Here is a 23,117-nt window from a genome sequence, read left to right as displayed (position 1 = left end):
GACTGACACCAGTTCTGTCACTAGTTCTGTCACCAGAAAAGCTTTTTTCTGGGCACCTTGTCATATGTCTTTTCCAGATCTACAAAACTTAAGTACAGATCCTTGTCATATTCCCATGATTTCTCAACTATTTGTCTTAAAGTCAAAATCTAATCTTCACAACCTCTATTTGGAACCCAGCTTGTTCTTCTCCAAGTTTCTCTTCCACAATTCTTTCTCGACCTCTTTTCAAGTATGTTTGCATAAATCTTACCTGGAACACTTAGTTGATAAATTCTTCTGTTATTCTCACATTCAGCTTTATTCCCTTTTTTATAGATGGGTACTATGAGAGCTCTACTCCAATCATGGGGAATTCAACCTTCTGACCAGTCTCTCTCAATTATGCAGTATAACCACTGAAAAATTTTTATACCTCAATACTTAAGCAATACAGCTCAATATCATCTGCTCCAGCTGCCTTTCCACATTTCAAGTTTGTGACTGCTTTTTCTAACTCAAATATTGATACATACTCCTTTGGCATTCCTCTTGAAAATTTTCTAGTAGTTCTGTCACCACTTGGTTCATTTAACAGTCTTTCGAAGTAACTACTCCAGTTTTCATGTCACCTTTAGTATCTTTGATTCTATTACAGTAATCTTTCCTCCATTTCTAAGCGTCTTCAATAGCCTCCAGAACATTTCGCCACCTTCCTGATATTTATTTTCCATACCAAGTTTTCCAATGACTTTTGTTTAGCTACTTTTACACATAGCTTAGCTCACTTATTCTTTTTCCATCAGGAAAAAAAAAAAAAAAAAAAAAAAAGAGAAAACAGAGGAATTTAGTTGCTGAGTGTTCCACATAGGATTAATGCAAACATACTTGGGAGACAAAAAAGAAAATTGCACAACAACCAGGATTCAGGCCAAATAGGGGTTATCAGGATCGAGTTTTTACTTTATGGAAAACAGCTGTGAAATCATGGGAATATAAGGTTCAAAATATTACCATCATACTGAGTAAAAGGAACATTAATAGAGAAGACTAGCCAGAACAATTCTAGGAGAAGCCCACGGAGTCTGACATATAAGAGAAAAAATGACTGTGGATAAATGCTCTTCCAAGAAAGGACAATACTCAGATGATGACCAATAAAGATAATGCAGAAGGGCTGTTTAATGATCACTTCATTGAACATTTAATTTGGTAAGGCAGATTTTACTCCAAGAGGAATAGAGTGGGTTAAAGTTTTTTTTTTTTTCAAAGTGAATGAAGAGAAGTGATTTAGACTAATGAGAATCCTACGTTTCAGTAAGGCTCTGGGGGAAGATGGATTTCACATGTTTAAGAGAATGTGCAAAGGAAGTAACCTTGACACTGATTACATGTTTAATGAAAATCTTGCAAACTGTAAGAGTATTAAATAGTGGAAGGAGGTTAATAAGGCCTATTGCATAAGGGTGATGGTTGAATGAATTTATCAACCAATATTTGCACAAAGCAGTCCTCAGCTGCAGATATGACTTCATCACATGTAGTCAATTTTGTTCCTTTCAAGTATTTCCTTAAATTTGGGAATATGAAGTAGTCAGATGGGGCCAGGTCTGTTGAATAGGGTGGGTTAGGCAGGCACTGAAAGCCCAAGTTCTGTATTGTCTGTTTGGTTTCATGAGCAGTGTGAGCAGGTGCCTTTTACTGCAAAAGTGACATGCCTCTGCTCAGTTTCCTGTGGCATTTTTCCTTCAGTATCTCCTTCAATTCCTTCAAAACTGTGAATAAACTGCTGCTGTAACAGTTTCACTTTTTTTGAGGTACTTGGTAAGGATTACACCATCCATATCCCAAAAGACAATGACAAGAACCTTCCCTACTGATTGTGTTCAGAAATTCTTTGGCCATGGAGAACGTTTGTGTCTCCACTCCACTGACTGTTGTTTGTTATATTGGAGGTTTAATGGATTTTTTACAACACTCAAAAATAATTAAAATAGAATTTAATACTGCCTATATTTCGTCCTAGTCACTAGGACATCTACGGGGATTACAAAAACAATTAATGTAACATGCACACAAAAACTTACAATACTAAGCCCAACCACGTGGGTGACACTAAAGTCCTATCTAGGTGACACTAAAGTCCTGGAGCGTCCTCTAAGGGCGGTCGTAGGTGGCCTGGAATATAAGGTGGGACCTCTGGTGATGAGTGTTTCCCAAATCTTCGGAAGCTTAATGCAACCGTATTTATTTAGATTTGGTTGGTTTCTGAGAGCTGCTGCTGCTGCTTCTAAGAAAAGTCTCTCTTTCTTGAATTTGCTGTGGTGGAGCATGGTGGTTTTCTTCCATGATACTCTGTGGGTGGTGTCCAACACATGGTCAGCCAAGCCTGAATGGCCATAGTTGTGTTTAACGATGTACGACTTGTGTTCCTCCAGGCGGATGGATGCTGATCTGCCTGTCTGTCCAAAGTACGCAAGCTTACAGGAACAGGGTACTTTGTAAACTCCAGGCAGAGAGAGAGGAGGGAGCTGATCTTTCATAGACCGGATAAGGGTAGCAAGTTTGCGGTAGGGCTTATATGCTGTGTGTAGGTTATACTTTTTTAGTACCTTGGCTATTTTTTCAGAAGGTGCCACGGATGTAGGGTATGGTGATGGCATTTTTAAAATCTTGTTGACGAGAGGGATGGGGAATGGGGGAGGAATTGATTATTTTTTTGATACTGTGTTCGCTGTAGCCATTGGAGAGGAAAGTTCTGTATATGTGGTTAAGCTCAGTAGTGAGGACGGTTCCACTGGAACAAAGATTGTGGGCTCTCTTGGTAAGAGTTTTAATGATGCCATATTGTTGCGAGGGGTGGTGGTGGGAGAGTTTGTGAATGTATCTGCCTGTGTGTGTGGGTTTTCTGTATACAGTGAAGGCAAGTGTATCATTAGGCAGGCGTGTGACTAAGGTGTCTAGGAAGGGTAAACAATTGTTCTTTTCCTTTTCCATAGTAAACTGGATTCTTGGATGTAGGCTATTGAGATGACTGAGGAAGGAGTCTAACGTGTCTGGGCCATGAGGCCAAATAGAGAACACATCATCTACATATCTTAGCCAGATAGACGGTTTGAGTGGGGCTGAGTCTAAGGCTCATTTTTCGAAATCTTCCATATAGAAATTGGCAAGGGGGGGGGGGGTGAACCCATGGCAGTTCCCTCTATCTGCTTGTAGATTTTGTTTGTTCTTCCAAGAGAAATACCCAGAGTTGATGGCAAAGGAAAAGAGATCTAAGATGTCAGAGGGAAAAACGTTTTCTAAGAGAGATAAAGTGTCAGTTAAGGGAATATTGGTAAACAATGAGGAGATATCAAAGCTTACTAATATGTCTGTATTATTCAAGGTTAAATTTTCTGTGAGGGCTTTAAAGTGGGTCGAGTTTTTTATATAGGATGCGGAATTTCCGGTGAGGGGGGACAGAGAGTTGGCCAGCTGTTTAGACAATCTGTAACAAGGTGCATTAGTGGCATCTACTATAGGCCTGAGTGGGGAATTGGGTTTGTGGATTTTTGGTAAACCGTATATTCAGGGGGGACGGAAGCGGAAAGGTTTAAGTTTTTTCATGACGTCAGGGGGCCAGGAGGTAACTTTTTTAAGTAAGATTTTTAATTTCTTAACTTGTGTTTTTGTGGGGTCGTGTTCTAGCGGGATGTAGGTAGCGCGATTGCGGAGGATAATGTTCATTTTACGATTGTATTCGCTGGTATTAAGAACGACTGTGGCATTACCCTTATCCGCTCTAGTGATGACGATACTTTTTTCTTTGCGTAGTTTCAGGAGAGTCATGCGTTGGGCATACGATAAGTTACTTTTTGGAGGCGAAGAGTGAGCGAGGATGTTGGCTATGTCGAGTCTGATGTTGTTGGCTACCTACGACGGTAAGCGACCGATCCCCCGTTCGACGTTAATCATTACATCAAGCACCAGCACTTCTTTCAGGGCGACGGCAAAATTACGGCCAAGGCAAAGGGCGCTGACTGCATTAAGCTTCCAAAGATTTGGGAAACACTCATCACCAGAGGTCCCACCTTGCATTCCAGGCCACCTACGACCGCCCTTAGAGGACGCTCCACCTAGATAGGACTTTAGTGTCACCCACATGGTTGGGCTTAGTATTGTAAGTTTTTGTGTGCATGTTACATTAATTGTTTTTGTAATCCCCATAGATGTCCTAGTGACTAGGACGAAATATAGGAAGTATTAAATTCTATTTTAATTATTTTTGAGTGTTGTAAAAAATCCATTAAACCTCCAACATAATGTCCTCACAGCACTTAAGCCTCTACACAAGGATGACGGTTGTTTGGTCTCTCTCTCATAGTGATGAAGCAATGTTTCATCAAAAAATTTGCACCTGATTTCTCAAAATGATCCAAAATCCCTTGAGATAACAGAACCTGTTATCACCTGTTATTTTTTGGTTGGCAATCAAACATTTGGGGACCCACTTCGCTGAGAGCTTCTGCATGTCCAGATGTTGGTGGATAATGACCCCAACTCATTCCCTGGATATTCCCAGAGTCTTTGCAATGTTTTTGGCTGTTATTCGTCTCTCATCAAGGATCATGGGCATGCACTACATCAATGTTTTCAGGTGTGATATACTGTGGAAAGTCTAACTGACCTGGGGGCATCTGTTATCTAAAGCTGCCCAGTTTAAACTTAGCCATGATCTATCTGGCAACTTTTGGATAAGCTGAGGAACAGTCTCCTAAAGTCTGACACAAAGTTTGGTGAATCTCAGTTGCAGACTTTTCTTGCAGCACGAAAAACTTGATGACAGTCCACATATCTGTGGCTTCTAATTTCTTCAAAACCTCTGACATGTCTTCTTATATATCCTAAAGGAATCATATTACAATCTGATTAAACATTGGGGGGGGGGGGGATTAAAGGGTTTTAAGATATATTTCTTTATATATCTTAAAAATAAATGACACAAAAAATCAGACACTTCAGAATAAGGAAAATCAGAATTATAATAAAAATTAATACAAGTCTAAAAGGAGTGAGAAGAGTTGTTCATAAGACAAAATAAATTAATAACCCTTAAAGATGGATGACCTTAAAGATGGAAATGGTGTACTAATTAAAGACAAAGAACAGATCATAAGACATATAGAATTCTTCTACGCCAAATTACAGGAAATCCTCGCATAACACGAATTCAATATGCGCAATATTCAGTTAGCATGATTGAGTGAAATAATACTATTGCTCACTTTAAGCAACTGATTAATCAGTTAGTGCGATTTTTTACATTATGTGAATTTTATGTTACACAAAATTTTGTTGCCAATCTGCAGCAAGCAGAGGCACTTGTCAACGTTGCAAAGGAATTGCAAAGGATAATTCAGCGGAGTGATTATGATGATCATCAAATATTCAATGTCAGCAAAACTGGTCTCTTTTGGAAGTGTATGCGAACAAACCTTTCCTAGCTAAAACTGACGCATCTCAACCAGGATACAGAGTATCTAAAGACTGTCTTATGCTTTTATTAGGAGACATGCAGAAGGTGACTTTAAGATCAAGCGTATGTTAGTTTATCACGTGCAGAATCCAAGATCTAACATTATCAAAAAAATCAGCACAATCGGAAAAGAACTTGAATTTAATGAAATGGATAATGAAGATGTGAGAAACATGCTCAATTCCATTCAGAACAGTTAAATAAGAGTGTTCTTCTTCAAAAGAGACCAGCAAAACTGGTCTCTTTTGGAAGTGTATGCGAACAAAACCTTTCCTAGCTAAAACTGACGCATCTCAACCAGGATACAGAGTATCTAAAGACTGTCTTATGCTTTTATTAGGAGACATGCAGAAGGTGACTTTAAGATCAAGCGTATGTTAGTTTATCATGTGCAGAATCCAAGATCTGACATTATCAAAAAAATCAGCACAATCGGAAAAGAACTTGGATTTAATGAACTGGATAATGAAGATGTGAGAAACACGCTCAATTCCATTCAGAACAGTTAAATAAGAGTGATCTTCTTCAACTAGAAGAACAGCATGCATATGAAGAAGAAGAAAATAAGGAGTGGGAACAAGAAGCGAATGTTACGACTAAGAAGCTAACCGCAAAAGAACTTGAGCTAGTTTTCAATCACATTGAGCATGCTAAGAAAATTTTGTTTGATGCTGATCCTGATATACAATGAAGCTTCAAAGTCTGCCGAAATCTTGATAAAGTGATCGAGCTATCGCAAATTGCATGACAAGATGAAAAAGTTGAGCACTATTCAAATATCTTTACTTAATTTTTTTGTAAAAAAGTAGCTCAATCAAATGTTTAGACATTAAATAAAAATTTAAGCAATTGATTTTTTATTAACTTGGATGATTTTATCCTCAAATATAGCTTATAATTTTATTTATTTTTTTTAATTTACGCTGATGGATGAATTATAATTATTCCTACTGTTTATTGTATTCGCTTAATGCAATTTTGGTTACCGCACATTATTTGATGGATTAATTAATTGCATTAAGTGAGGTTTTCCTGAATATGATGATTTCCAAGACTCAAACCAGTAGGAAAACAAAATGTAATATCCAAAATGGAAGAGGTAGAAATATGGTCTGATGTTTTAAAAGAAGTTCAGTATGGAATGAGAATTGAAATTGCATTACAATAGAAAATGTAATTCTGATTTTCCTTGTTCTGAAGTTTTTACTTCCTTGTGTCATTCTTTTACTCATGCTAAAACAATAAGGAAAGAAAGCATATGGTGGACTAGTCATGACTATGTTCAGTAAAATTTATACATTATGGTTAGGCCAGTAGTACAGAAAGCAAAGTGTTGAAATAATGCTATCCTTATTATAGTTTTAAAAAAGGGAGACAAGAGAAGACATTAAAAAATACTGCCCTATTAGCCTCCTTATTTTACAAAAATCATTAGCAATGGAATACAAAATAAACTTGATTTTTGTCAACTTCCAGAACAAGCTGGATTCAGAAAAAATTACTATTGATCATATATTTGTAATAACACAAATTGTTGAAAAGACAAATGAATACCAAAAACCTTTAGGTCTGGCATTTATTGATTTTGAAAAGGCATTTGATTCAATTTCAACATTAGCTATTTTAGAAGCTCTTAAAAATTAAGGAACTGAAAAAAACTCACATTTATATACTTAGCCATATATCCATATATACTGTATATTCAAATGTAGCGATAAAATCCATATATATAATATATAGTTATATATAGCTATATGTTAAGTAAAATTTATACATTATGCCTAAGACAGTACAGAATAGCAGTGTTGAAATAATGCTATCCTTAGATTTTTCCATATATAGCTATATAATACAAATATAGCCAAATTTAGTTTAATCCTTTATTCAAGTGTAAGCAAACAAAGTTTGTGCCTGAAGTATCTTTCGGACTGAGGCAACTCATGGTAAAGGCGAACCAAGCTCTCATCACTCCTTGTCTTAGTATCTCCCATAATGCAAAGCACATCTCCTTGTGGAGATGTATAATGCTATGCATTAAGGGAAGGACCGCTACCCAGACCGGTTTCGAATTTTATTGAGGTCTCGTCAGTGGGAGCCAGACCCAGAGGTGGTCATACTAAGGTGGAAGCAATAGAGAAGTCATATTTACCTATACTAGTTGCCAAAAGGTGTCTCACCTTATTATTAAATTACTCTGGATTTAGAGAAAGATATTGGAAGTTTTTTCCCCACTTGGTTAGACTATAATAAATTTAGTTTAATCCTTTATCCAAGTGTAAGCAAACAAAGTTTGCACCTGAAGTGTCTTCAGGACTGAGGCAACTCGTGGTAAAGGCGAACCAAGCTCTCATCACTCCTTGTCTTAGTATCTCCTATAATGCAAAGCACATCTCCTTGTGGACATGTATAATGCTATGCATTAAGGGAAGGGCCACTACCCAGACCGGTTTCGACCTTTATTGAGGTCTCTTCAGTGGGAGCCAGACCCAGAGGTGGTGATACCAAGGTGGAAGCAATAGAGAAGTCATATTTACCTATATGAGTTGCCACTTCGTCCAGAAATGGAAGTGGACTGACAATGGCTGATGATGTTATAACATAATATATTACAGGGAAACCTGGAGACTCGGGATGAGAAAGGGAACACAGCGTGAGAAAGGTGGATGCTCAAAAAGAGCATGAATACATGGTTAGACAAGAAGAGAAAGGGATAGCCTGGTATGTAGGAGAAGTAGGATTTGAAGTAGGTTATGGAATGAGTTAGAATAAAAATAAATGGCTCAAGGAAGGTATGAAGAAGTCAAATCTAATAAGTGCTATCAGTGAAATTTATAGATTCAAGAATGAGCTGTTATGTTTGTATAATGAATGCTAGAAGTATCAGAAACAATGGAAGTGAAATGGTTGCAGTGATTGAGTTCATTTACCCAAAAATTGTTGGAATAAGTGAGACATGGTTGAATCAGGATGACATCCTAACAAGAACAGACATAGAAGGAAATGATGTATTTCATGAAGATAGAAAGGATAAAAAGGAAGTTGAGTGCTATTGATGACAGAAAAAGAGTAATGTAGAGATGCAAGGAGGAAACAATGGCAGTGGTTTTGAGGCAGTACAGCATAAAACACAGGTGAATAGAATTAAATCATTAGTTGGATGTTGTTATAGACCTGGTAATGTGGAGGGTAGTGATGAAATGTACAAGCAAAGGGTGATTTCAATTATAGCAATATAAGCTGAAATGACAAGATTTATTTCTTTATAGCAGAAATAAAGAAAATGAGTTTCTAAAGTTTTTGAGGAGCAACTACCTCAGACAGTATGCACACAAGAATTTAGGTTCTTGGATTTGATCATCTCATCAGAGAATGTCATTAAAAATGAGGTCGAACTTTTGTAGCTCAGTCGGTATGGATGAAGCCCTTTGGTCGGAAAGACCTGGGTTTCATTCCCATCCGTAATGTAAGAAACCTTTATCTGGTTTCATATGAGACTGGCTAAACTCATCTTTCATTGAAAGAGACGAGTTTAGCCAGTCTCATACAGAGGCAGGGGATTTTTTCACCTGTAAATTCGGGTTTTTCATCCCCCAGAACAGACAAACCAGCCCTGTGAACACACACACGGATTGCAATCAGGAATACTTATGATGGTCCCTCCAGCAATAGGTCTGATTTGTCAGCTATGCCAATCCTGAGCCTGGATAAAAATGGGGGGGGGGGGAATTGAGATGATGCCATACATCCCCGTAAAAGGAGATCATGGCTGTTATATCATATGAACTAAATAAAATAAATTATAAATTAGGTGTCAAATCTCCCTCCAGTTGGTGAGGTGACCATAACGTGATTACATGGGTGGTTGCCAGCCCATGTAAGGAATTCTGTGAAGAAAGGTTATATGTGGAACTACAATGTTGGTAATTATAAGAAGCTCACGAGACAGCTTGCAGATGTAGCATGAAATGAAGAGTTGGGTAGAAAGGAGATTAATGCTGCTTGGATTATATTCAAATTGCTGATAACTATTTGATATATGACAGTCAGCTATCTTCTTATCTATGCTAATATTTTATAATCCAATTTAACATTCTCCGATTTATGCAACAGCCTACCATGCTGCATCCTGTCAAAAGCCTAAAAGTATCCATGCTGTTCATTACAAAGTATAAGACACACCGTCAATCCATTTCTCCATACAAGCCCCATCTTTTCAAAAATCTTCACCAATGCATTGATACTGACAGGTCAACAGTTAGACAAAATAGTCTTTCCCTGCTCATTGTACAATGGTGGTGCAGGGAAACACTGTACTGTACATTCTTTCCACTCCTGTGGAATCTTCACTGTTCTGAGACTCAAATTATGTAGCCTGGTCAAAGAAACAGCTAGGTCAACTCAACTCTTTTAGCATCCTAGCTAATATCCCATCATCCATATACAACAGTTCTAGTACCACCTTCTCATACATAAAAATTTCTTCATCCAATGAGGAAGGTAGAACTGAGCTCAATGTTGCATGCAACAGGCTGATAGCTTTTTGCAAAATGGGCACTCATTAGTTGAACAATCTCTTTTGTATTTGTCATTCTGCATACCATCTGCACTGAGTAGTTATTCCTTAGTTTCAATAATGGAATACGAGTTGGCATAATCAAAAGAAATATAAAAATGGAGGAAAACTCATGTAAAAAACGTATTTAATGGAAAGTTTTTGCATAAGAGTCATAGGCATCAGTACAGGATCATAGAATGGCAATTAAACAAAATAGACAAATCTAAGTAGCCAATGTAAGATAACTAAATACAGTCACTAATTTGCTAACATATACATACATATGTGTACACACACACACACACACACACACACACACACACACACACACACACACACACACACACACACACACAGAAATAGGAAAGATTAGTAGAAAGATTAAAAAGTACTATCTCCCACAAAAGGGGGATAGGTATACACCATCGAATCTGTTTAACCAGGCATTAGAAATGTGGGGTGTCGCCATAGACGACACGCTACTCGACAGCCTGTCGTCTATGGCGTCGAGTAGTGGGTTATGGTAGGGGGGAGCAACACTGAGGCATGACTCACTGCCATGCATTGTTATAAAGTTATAGTCAATTTAAAATCTTTGGGGACTGTGACACCCCACCTTACTAATGCCAGGTTAAGTTAGGATGATTAAGTAAAGCCTCACAAGTTTCTTTACATAGACATTCAATGAGGAAATAACTTTTATGAAGGACTTGTCTTATTTCAATAACTATGTTTAGTGCAGATAACATGCTCAGCAAGTCCAGACTGTTCAGGCTCATAATATTTAATATAAGACTTGTGTTCTTCTAGATGAATAAAAGCAATCTTCTGGTTTGTCCAAAATAAGATAACCGACAAGAACAAGGAATCCGGGTAAAGGGTGTAAAACCTAGAAACAGAAGCTTATCCTTAAGAGAAGTGAGAAAGGTAAAGATTTTTTTTGATGGGGCAAAGGCAACAAAAATATTCAGTGGTTAAACTTTCGCTGGGTACAAATGCAAGTTATTTCTTCTATACTGGAAGAAGATGAAGAGATGCCATAACTGTTGAAAGCTTTTCTGATGAAAGAATTCTTAAAACCATTTGATAAAAAGAGTGGATTTAATACATTGTAATTCTTTCTGTAAAAAGTTAATCTGAAGAATTTTTTTTTAAGTTAGGAAATTATTAACCATATTTAATTATCTTACATAAGCTGCTTAGATAGGGCTTTTTAGAACTTTTTGTTATTGTTTAATTGCTGTTCTATGATCCTGTACTTTGCGGTAAGGGCACAGAAAATAAATATCAGGAAGGTGGCAAAATATTCTGAGGCTATTGAAAAAGCTTAGAAACGAAGGAAAAAGTACGATAAAAGGAATCGGAGATGATAAAGGTGACATGAAAACTGAACATAAAATATATTCTAAATGTCTGGAGTAATTACTTTGAAAGACTGCTAAATGAAACAAGCAGTGCAAGCAGGTAGAAAACTGCCAAGAGGAATGCAGTCAGGAACATATCCATACTTGAAGTAGAAAAAATCATTAAAAACCTGAAATGTGGAAAGGCCACTGGAGTAGATGAAATTCAGCCCGGAATGCTCAAATATGGACGTATAAAAGTTTCACAGTGGCTGCATTGCATAATTCAGAAGGCTTGGTCAGAGGGTCAAATTCCAGAGGATTGGAGCAGAGCTCTCTTCAAATTGCATTATATGGTGTAAATGGGACACTATATCAAGAAATACATAGTCTCTATTTAAGCTGTAAGTAAGCAGTTAGAACTGGAGCAGAAAAAGGAAAAATCAGATGTGTGAAAAGGGTGCACATTATCTGCAGTTATTCATTATTTCTATGGATCACATTATGAAGGAAAGTGGTATTAAATCTGATATCAAAATTCGTGACGTTAATCTTAGCTCTTAACTTCATGCAGACAATGTTATACTTTTGAATTGAATAAACGTAATAAATTTGGTATGAAAATCAGCAATAAAAAGATAAAGACAATGAAAATAGGCAGAAAATACAGTGAAAACAACTGTATCCTGAATGGAGAACTTTTTTTTTTTTTTTTTTTTTTTTAAATGTTGGGCCCATACAGGAGAGGTTGGTTGATCAACCTATAGTAGGTCAGTACCGTATATGGGTAATATCCTACAGAGCAAGTAAAACATTTCAACTATTTAGACACAATGTTTAGTGAAGATGGTAAATTAAATAAGTACACTATAGAATTAGTAAAGCTGATATGATAGGAAATCAGCTGAATAAATTTATATGGAACAAGAAAGAAATTAGTCAAAACACTAAATTAACCTAAATTGACTATACTCAGAAAAGTGTTCAAACCAATTTTAACTTATGGATCCGAGAGCTGGGTTAGAAATAAAACACTTGATCAAAAATTCGTAACCTCTGATAGAGTTCTGAGAAAAATTAATGGCGTGAACATATGGCATCAATGCATCATCACATTAAAAATGATGATATTAGGAAAAAACTTGCCGTAGTTAATTATTATTATATGACACCTCCAGGGAGTCCAAAGACTCATAGAACAACCAATACTATGGGACAGAACCCAGAATTCTCCTCCTCAGTGGCTCATAATAACCTGCTTTATAGTTCAGCAAGTAACCTTTTTTTTGAATGGAACAAACTTAGCCACTTCTCAAGTTAGTATAACATGATCACTGTCACCAACCACAGGGATAAGAGTTGTCTTTAACTGAAACCCCTTCTGACACTATAATCAGATCTAATACTCTTTAACCTTGAGTTACTTTTCTCATATGTTTGAGGAAGTGATGTCGTCTCCAAACAGCCCAATAAATTCAGTTTCATTATAATGAGATTTCACCGACACTGAATCAATGTTCAGATAATTAAAGTGATTACTCATTTTACACCCATCATCTTTATTTGGTAATGCATATCTTTATCACTAGCAACCAATCCACTAAATCAGTAATAGCACTCCACTAACTGATCTTGTCAGACTCCACCTCATACTTAAAACTAACTACAATATGGAAAATTGTTGCTAGTATTGCAGTCATAGGTTTCTACTCTTAACTGGACTCAAAGATCTAATATCATCAGTAGTACACTCTCCTCCTCCTCTCCAATCTATATTTCCTAAAAATACTGTACCCTTTACACTCAGTACTAGTAATTACATCTGGCTCATAGGAGGTATCACTAATGCCTAGAATCTGAGGTCCCAATGTATTCACTAAGGTATCAAAACTCTATCCCTTTGTTTGTGATACTCTTAGCATTCATGTACAGAGTTACCTGAATGCTTCTTTTTTTGAATACTCACTTCTGTAGTCTGCATGACAACTTTCAAATCTCTGTTCTTATGTAGTGCTTTACTTATGCAGACATCCTTGCACATCATTGATAAGTCCAAATCAGATGAACACAAAATCATGTTTTCTTAATAATCATTTCCATAAAAATGCCCATTCCTATTATTAGCACAATTATATAGCATTGTCATTCTTACACAAAAATTGTCATCATTTCTCCCATCACAATCTAGTTTTTCTGATTCTCTTTGTTAGGTCTCCTACCAATTAATAATTTCTCATAACCCTTAATACCAAATGCATTCAAATGTAGGCCAACCTGATTAGCAAGAAGATGCATTTGTGTGTGTCATTACTGCTGCTGCTGAAAGATGTCATTTTTTCATGTTTTAACTAATAATATTAGGTTAACTCATATTTTTTGTTTTATAATGGTGTGTGTGATTAACTGAGTTGTTTAGTTTGTAAGTAAATATATATATATATATATATATATATATATATTTTTTTTTTTTTTTTTTTGTTTTTTTTTGTTGTTGTTTAAGTACGATTTTGTCAATGTAGTGCCAATGCATGGTTCAACAACTGTGGCAAAGACATCATTACTGGGTGATTTGAATTATGTGATTTAGTACAGAGTAGTGTAAGTAACAGATCTAAGGCACTGTATACTGCATCAATCCACCTACATCTTGGTCTTCCTCTGGCTCTTTCCTGCCATCCTGCCAAAGAATACTTGTTTAGCTAATCTTTCCTTTCCTTTCCTTTCCATTCTGTTTAAGGGGCCATACCACATGAGATTAGTTCTGCTAACACATTCTTGAATGCTAACAATGTCAAGTTCTTTCCTAATAGCCTCATTTTTAATATGATACTGCTGTTGATGCTACCTGTTCAGTCCCCTAATCTTTCTCAGAACTCTCATATAAGAGGTCTCCAGTCCTTGATCAGGTGTATCATTTCTAACCCAGCTCTCAGATTCGTAAGTTAAAATTGGTTTGAACAGTGTCTTGTATACAGTTAATTTAGTGTTTTGACCAATCTCTCTCTTATTCCATATAAATTTATTCGGTTGACTTCCCACCATACCAGCTTTGCAAATTTTGCTGTCAATTTCCAAATTTAATTTGCCACCTTCACTAAAAATTATGCCTAAATAGCTGAAATATTTTATATGTTCTATTTTATATATTTTAAATATTCTATAGAATATCCATTCAGGATGCAGTTGATGTTTTCAATGTTTCTGCCTATTTTCATTGCCTTTTAATGCTGATTTTCATACCCAATTTATTACAGAAATTATTCAATTTGGTCAGGGAATCCTGCAGACTTGTTGTGGATTTATTTAGGAGTATAACATCATCTCCATAAAGTAAAGAGCTGAGACCAACATCTGAGTTGGATAGGGAAAATGGCTTCGCAATGATTATGCTAGATTGTACAAAGGCATTTGACTGAATACCACATGGAAGTCTGTTACAGAAATTAGAACAAATGGGAATGAATACAACATCGATTATATGGATAAGAGGGTGGCTGCTGGACAGATATCAAAAAGTGGTATATAGAGGAGCAGAATCCAGGTGAAAGCTGGTGACTAGTGGTGTGCTGCAAAGTTCAGTGCTAGGACCACTACTGTTGACGGGAAATAACCTGAAAGGAAATATTCAGTTGTTTGTTGATGATGCAAAATTAGGTAGAATAACAGTGAATCTAGGCAATGTGGAGAGCTGCAGGATGATTTCAATAGCTGTTAGTGTGGGTAAAATATAATGGGATAATGGATGTCAGTTTAATGTGAAAAAAAAAAAAAAAAAAAGTATAAAGTTATGCATTTTGAGATAAACAGATGATAAGATGTATACCACATTGATGGAACTGTACTCCAGGAAATAGCTGAAGCCAGGGATTTAGAGGTGGTGGTAGAGACAGAGTTGAAGTTTGGAGTTCATTTGCTTAGGTTGCTAAAGTAGCTCATAAAATTACTTGGCTATTGAAGAACACACTAACACTCACTGATACCTATAATTTTGGCTATCACACTAATCAATACCAAAAAATCCTCTCTTTTATTTCTGATACTTCTGGATTTTATGTACATTCATTTCGACATTATCTTGGACCAATAGTTACCCTTGCATTATGTTATTACCAATCCATTCCAATTTGAAGCCTGTGAAAATGCATTCAGCAGTACATCACCATTTCTGTACATGCACATGTCTCAGGAGTGGCTGAACCCACACTTGATTGCATCTACCCTAGCACTTCTAGTTTCCATTTTGCACTTCCAAGCTTTCATTAAACAACATTCTCTCCAAAAATATAATGATGATCTTTTCCTTCATGGTTACACGGTGATCAGGATTTGTCATATAAATTATGGAAGCAACTACTGTGTTAGAGTAAAACTTCATTTTAATATAAACCAAAATAATCACTTGACGTTTTGACTTTCACATTAAAGTCATCATCTGGAGTATGCACATATATATACAAAGAAACAAGCTACACTACCTATATGGTATGCTAAAGTTGCATTTATTTGGTCACCTATATTCAGTCAGTTTTACTCTAACACGGTAGTTGCTTCCATAATTTATATGATGTATTCAAATGCCGACTTGGTAGGCTGAGTGGTTAGCATATCTGTTCTCTGATTAAAAGCTGTAGGTTCAAATTCCACAGAAGCACGGATGTTTGTGATTGCCTTCAGGGGGTAGATGAATTTCTTCACCTGGGGTGAGACCACCATCTCAATTCTTGGAGGCTTCCAGTAGCTTGCAAATTTTTGGTTTCTAGAGTAGAGTTTTTAAATTATGTAAAAAATAAAAATAAATGTTAAATATATATTAATATATTAATAATAATAATAATAATAATAATAAAAACCTTAGCCCACCCACAAATGCTAATGCACTATAGCTTTACAACTCATGGATAGTCGCATAAAAAAAAAAAAAAAAAAATCTATATTAAAAGAACCGAGAATCATATCATACCATCTGCATGGAATGCAGACACTGGCAATGAGGGTGAGATCACCATCTCAATTCTTGGTGGCTTGGAGTAGCTTGAAACATTTTGGTTTCTAGAGTAGTTTTTAAATTATGTAAAACATAATAAAAATAAATTTTATATATATTAAATATATTTAATATATTTCTTTTGGGTAGATAAGTATGAAAGATTATTAAAAAATAAAAAAAGATATAGGATGGACAAATTTTAAGTACAACTGAGGGGTACAGGAAGATTTACCAGAGGATCCTTTTTGTTACAAGTATGGAGGCATACAATGATTTTCTTAGTTTTCCAAGAAAGTAGAAGGTACTCGGCCTGATAATCAATGCAGGAGATGGAGAAGGATGATGCCAGAGGGGGTTTTCATATCTTTAGGTGATTTTATAACAGTGCCATCTGAATGTGGGAGAGAGAGAGAGAGAGGTGAAAACATGGATGAGTTGAATGCTTGACTACCATTTGAGAAGAGTCAAGTTTTTTTTTTGCGCTTGGTTCTTTCAATCTGATTTGAACATGCCAATGGTCTGTTTGCATGGTGAATGGGATGCTGGAGTTTTGGCCACTTGCATTATTTGGATTCTTTTTTGGACTCCCTGAAACACTGAAGTTTGGATAGAATGGGTAAAGAAAGTCTTCATTCTAGGAAGAATTATTTCATTTATTCTTTTGGAATAGGAGTATAGATAAGAAGAGTGAAAACAAGTCAGCTTAAGGAAAGGAAAGAAGGGAAGGGAAGAAATCACACAAGTCATCCCATTTGGCACTACTGCAAAGCTAAAGGATGTGAGATGGAGTGACTAGATGAGGGCCATTCTGCAAGAAAGGAGACCTTGGATGAGATTATGGTCTGAGTTAAGAGGAGAGATGGCATCTACAGTAAATTTATCAAGAGATATTTGTGGAGAGCAAATATCTCTAATTCTTCCAAGCTTGATGATGAAACTGGAGAAGAGAAGTCATTCTGAGCTGTGAACATTTAAGTCCCCAAGGGAAACAATGATGTCACTCAATTGGTCAAATAAATATTTTAGCCAAAGCAAATTATAAATTCGCAGCACATTCTTACCTTTTGAAAAGTAAGAATTGTGCTGCAATTCTAAGAGTATAAAAAAGTATGACTTATTATAACAGATATGTTTCAGGTCGAGCAAGACCTGAAATAACGAGCCTATTGATTCCTATGGATGTTATGATGGTAATAATAAAAATAACAAAAATTGAATTTTTAAACTAATGTTTTATAATTTAAACACAGTCTCCTCAAATTAAGTTTGTGGGAGAAAATCTCTTAAATATTTAAACTATGTTTGATTTTGTTTAGCTATTATTAATATATAGTATTAAATCTTACACATCACGTGACAATGTCAATTATTTTATCACTTCATTGGACAGCAACTCTTTTTCCTAACCAAATGGCATGCACACTGGGGCAGTGCAGTTTTTAAAGAGCTTTATTTTTATTTTATTTTATTTTTTTGAATCAGAAAGATTTTTGAGAAACAATAACTTATAGTAAAATAATTATATTGAAATATCCCTAACATGAGAAAGAAAATTTAATCTACATACTGACCAAAGTAAAAACAGCAGCTGCCAGCTTCTGACTTTCACCATACCACTTGTCTGTCAATGCTGATACCTCCAAGTTGACAAATCGAGCTCCTATTCAAAATCATAACATCTGATTATCATGTTTTAAAAGGCATTTTAAAAAAATATTTGCAATTAAAAAGTATGTGGAATTAATTTTAATATACAATGGTATAAACACCAGAATTATCAACAGACAAAACTAACAAAGGTTTGAAAATAACCACAATTTGTAGAGGAAATAATGATTTAAACAACAGAAAAAATAAGTCTGTTTCAATAGCTTTCAAGAGAAAATAATTTAAATCAGCAGGTTTTATTTTTATTCTTCACAATAAGTTTTTGTGCAGAGGTTGAAAAATCTATAGCACATGAATAATCATAGGTATGTAAGAAATAAAAATGAATCCACTCTTTTATTTAGTTAAAAGCTGAATGTCATAGGCATTTGGTACAGTGTGAAAAAGACTGTTCTGGAGCTCAGAGGAATGACAGAAGGAGAAGTTGGCTTGGTAGCCACATCTTTATAGACCCTGTAAAGTAAACTAAATTAAATTAAATAACTGAATTAAATAAACTCTAAATTAAATTAAATAACTAAATAAATTTGTGTGTGTGTGTGTGTGTGCGCGCGCGTGTGTGTACAATTACAAAAGTTAGGAAAGATTTGCTGATTTATAGAGCACTATCTCCCACAAGGGGGAAAGATGTAGACCATCGGATCTGTTTAGGTTAGGGGAGTGAAGTAATTTTTCACATGTTCTTTGTAAAGCCATTCCATGAGGAACCGACTTTTGTGAATGACTTTTTTTGTCTTTTTCCAATGAACTCTGTGTCTAGTGATGATGGCGTGCTCTACAAGTCCAGACTGTTCAGGTTCAAAGTACTGAATATATGACTTGTGTTTTTCTAACCGGATCAGAGCAGATCTTCCTGTTTGTCTGAAATATGATAACCCACAAGAGCAGGGAATCTGGTAGACACCTGGATAGCTGAGATGTGTGGGAGCTTGTCCTTTGGAGACGTGAGGAATGTAGAGATTTTTCAGATGGGTCAAAAGACATCACAAATATTTAGTGGTTTTAACACTTTAGCTATGCGTTCACTAACATTTTGCACATAGGGGATAGATATAAGCATCGTATATAAAAAAATTCTTTGGATTTCAGAAATAAAATTTCCGATCTTCATCTAGACGATTCAGAGATTATGATTAGTCTAAATGTTGTTTCTCTATTTATGAATGTTCCGTTAGCAGACAGCATTGAATTACTGCACCAAGAATTTTCTCCAGGCATAGTCAAATTATTTGAATTTGTAATAAAGTCCGGTTATTTTTCCTTCAAAAACCAGTTATACCAACAAATTGAAGGAACAGCAGTGGATAATCCTATATCTCCTGCTATTGCCAACTACTTCATGGAGCACTTCGAACGACGTATTTTTGACAACATTTCACCCAGACCTAACCTAACCTTTGGTTCAGATATGTGGATGACATTTTTGCCATATGGAAAGGCACTTCGAAAGAATTACAACAGTTTCTCTCAAAAATAAAAATAAAAACTATAAAAACATAGAGCCCGCTCCTTTTGTTCTTCAGAAGAACTATTATAAAAAGAATTACAATATATTAATTCCTCCTTCTTATGGTTATAATCTAATGGTTATAAGAATCGTCTAATGGTTATAAAAATTCCTTCATAAAAAGAGCTTTAAGTAGTCATGCTTCAGCATCCTCTTCAAATATAGAAGAAGCAGTGCGTATACCTATCCCCTATGTGCAAGGTGTTAGCGAACACATAGCTAAAGTGTTAAAACCACTAAATATTTATGTTGTCTTTTGACCCATCAGAAAAATCTCTATATTCCTCATGTCTCCAAAAGACAAGCTCCCACACATCTCAGCTATCCAGGTGTCTACCAGATTCCCTGCTCTTATGGGTTATCATATGTCAGACAAACAGGAAGATCTGCTCTGATTCAGTTAGAAGAACACAAGTCGTATATTCAGTACCTTGAACCTGAACAGTCTGGACTTGCAGAGCACACCATCAACACTAGACATAGAGTTCATTGAAAAAAGACAAAAGTCATTCACAAAAGTCGGTTCCTCATAGAACGGCTTTACAAAGAAACATGTGAAACATTACTTCACTCCCCTAACCTAAACAGATCCGATGGTCTACATCTTTCCCCCTTGTGGAAGACAGAAGTGGGGGGGGGGGAGAAGAGAAACAAAATTTCTCTGACAAGTTGGCTAGAATAAATGAATAAGTTTGTGAAAGAGGAAGACCAATTTATTAAATGGAATGTCTTCTTTGGATAACATCAAGCATTTCTAGGAAAGTGTTTTGCACACAAAAAAAAGTGAAGCAATTCAATATTCAAACACAAGGATTGTATTATATCATGAATGCAGCTTTTTTTTTTTTTTTTTTTTAATATCAATCCACACAGGAAAAGTGGCAGAGTCTACAACACAGAAGGAATCAACTGATATTTTTACTCAAAAACCTAGAAGCAAGTAATTTTCGGCAAATTACTCTCCCCTGGGTAGTATCCAGAATTTTTAGGCAAATATTTGTCGCACCACTCCAAATATTAGAACATTATAAGAGTGGAGAGATTTTGGATTTTAGGCACAATTCTATTTGTTTATTTAGTTAAAAGCTGAATATCACAGGCATTTTGGCATTTTTAATGAAGATAAGTGAAGCAAAGCAAAAATAATATGTTAGGAGTCATTGAAAATATCAACTGCATTGTGAATGGAGAACCTATAGAACAAACAAGTAAAACATTTCAGCTAATTAGGCATGTGAAACAAAGTGGAGTGCAAAACCGTAAACACTCAAAACTACATATACCGCACTCATATGACCCGCTATGGAATATGCCTCATCAATATGGGCTCCAGCTTCTACTGGCTCAAAAGTAAAACTTGACAGAGTACAATCAAGAGCAGCAAAAATTATTATAGGTGCAGTCTCATTGACAAATAATTTAAAAGCTCAACTTCACATATCAGAAGACAGAAGAAAATTCTCCACAGTTAAATTCACTAACAGAATCAGGAGCCAACAACAGAATCACATCTCGCTCAGAACTTGATGCCTGGACAAGTAAATCTAGACTATAGAGATCATCCACTTTACAATACGATCATGAAATTAGAAAACAGATCAACTTAGAACACCTGTCCATTGAAATAAGCAAAGAGTTATTCCTTTCCACTATTTTCACAAAAAACACAATGATAAACTTAAATCTCCTAGAACCTTGTTCAAAAAAGGATTCACAGGAGGAAAATAAAAGAAAAGGACTTGGCATTATACATCACTTAAATAATCTAAACCAGAGCTGTCCAAAACACTGCCCAAGGGCCGCATGTAGCCCGAGGTGCAATTTTGTGCAGCCCGCCTGTTGGTTTTGATTTTCACAAGCAAAAAAATAAAATAATTTGAATCGAGCATGTATTATATATTTTGATTCTATCACTAATCGACAATCTCGATGATGGAAATTTTATTTGGTGTTTTTGCATCATTATATATACCATGTTTTTCAAATAATAGATGTGTCAAAGAAGCGTTCTTACATTGTTTTGTTCCAACACGCATGCTCCAGGTGCTGACGGGGAACATGAAGGCACAATTAGTGTTGTTCGTTTGTTAAGCTATCGAGGTTGTGTCTCTGCTGCTCACCAAATTACTAGATATGCATTGTGATGTGGCCCTCGGACAAATGCGGTCCTCAGATTACCTAAGGTTGGACAGCCCTGATCTAAACAATGTCATTGCCTACACCGATGCATCATCTGAGGAAGCACTCAACAAGGAGGTTCAGGGGTTTTTCTAACTCTATCTGGAGGCAAAGAAATGCAAATCAAAACCACAGCTGGCAAAATAGTTTCAAACTTCACTTGTGAATTAACAGCCATACAAACATCTCTTAAGTTCTATCTCTCTAGTCCATTAATAAACACATTACAGAAGGAATAACCATCTACAGCAACTCTAAATCTGCACTTCAAGCATTAAAAAATGGAATAACAAAACTCACACAGGAAATTCATGAACAACTAACAATGTTAAACTTGAAAAATAAGAACTGTATACTGCAATGGATACCAGTCCATGTAAATATTGAAGGCAATGACAAACAGTCTAGCCAAAGAAGCAAGACATTTATCTCAAAAATTACACCCACTATCACTAACTGATGCTAACTCTGTCGCCAAAATAAGATCGGTAAAACGAACACTTGAGAAGAAGAATGAAATCAGTGAAATTAATGAAAATAGAGAAATAACCACAATCATCACCAGACTAAGGATAGAACATTTTAAAGGCATGAAAATTCAGCCAGACGGTAGTAGGAGCTATGAAGCATGCAAGAACTGTCGTGGAGTTGAACTAACACCTGCCCATATCTATTCTTGTCCAGCAATTGCTGCTGGTCTACAGAAAACTGGCAATAACCCTAGAGAAAAGCTCTACTCCATCAAAGTTCAGATTGCCAAAGCAGTTCTACAGTTCCATGGTCATATCTAGAAGCTCTTCAATGGACTCGACAACAACAACATAAAATGAAGAGAAGACACAAGAAATAAGAAAAGCCTCAGTGACTACATCACTGTTGATAGTGATATCTTCATGCTTTTTCAGGATACAAGAGTGTACAGATGATTTGAAATAGAAGTTTTAAAAAAGAATTAAAGTTGGGCAGCTTTTACAAGTAAATTGTAGACTCTACTATACAAACATTATCGAGGAAAAAATCGAAACAAACTGAAAATAAATACCAAACCTTGGAGTCTCATTGGCAAACTCTGAAGAAGACAGTGATTTGTTCAGCTAGGGAGGTATGTGATAAAAGGATAGAAAAATAAAAACACCATGGTGATCTTATTTTCTGACCAAAAAAAGTCAGCAAGCAAAACATATAATGATTCACCAGAAAGATAACTGGGAACTCAATTACAAATGGTTAAAAGTAGATCAAAAGGATGGTAATTTGCTTATCAATCCTCAACAACAGACACGATCTACAATCTTGAATCATGAAGGTCAACAGAATGGGTTTCCCCAAAACGTTTTCACAGTACGTTTCCAGAATTTCTGAATTTTCATATGAGCACATCC

General features: G+C 35.9%; 1 protein-coding gene across 1 annotated transcript in view; it reads right to left on the bottom strand.

The window, feature by feature from the left end:
• The window catches only part of LOC150095816 (outer mitochondrial transmembrane helix translocase-like), a 235,029-nt gene that overhangs the window by 132,427 nt on the left and 79,485 nt on the right, over window positions 1-23,117 (bottom strand). Inside the window, exon 5 of the mRNA XM_090408910.1 lies at window positions 17,954-18,042. Coding sequence (XP_090265036.1) covers window positions 17,954-18,042 — 89 coding nt within the window. The remainder of the gene's footprint in view (window positions 1-17,953; window positions 18,043-23,117) is intronic.

Source organism: Typopeltis vanoorti, chromosome 19, assembly GCF_054136105.1.
Source record: "Typopeltis vanoorti isolate ZY-2024b chromosome 19, IOZ_Tvanoo_1.0, whole genome shotgun sequence".
NCBI classification, from domain to species: Eukaryota; Metazoa; Arthropoda; class Arachnida; order Uropygi; family Thelyphonidae; genus Typopeltis; species Typopeltis vanoorti.
The sequence above is the reverse complement of the archived record's forward strand: the minus strand, read 5'-3'. Positions and strand labels throughout refer to the sequence as shown.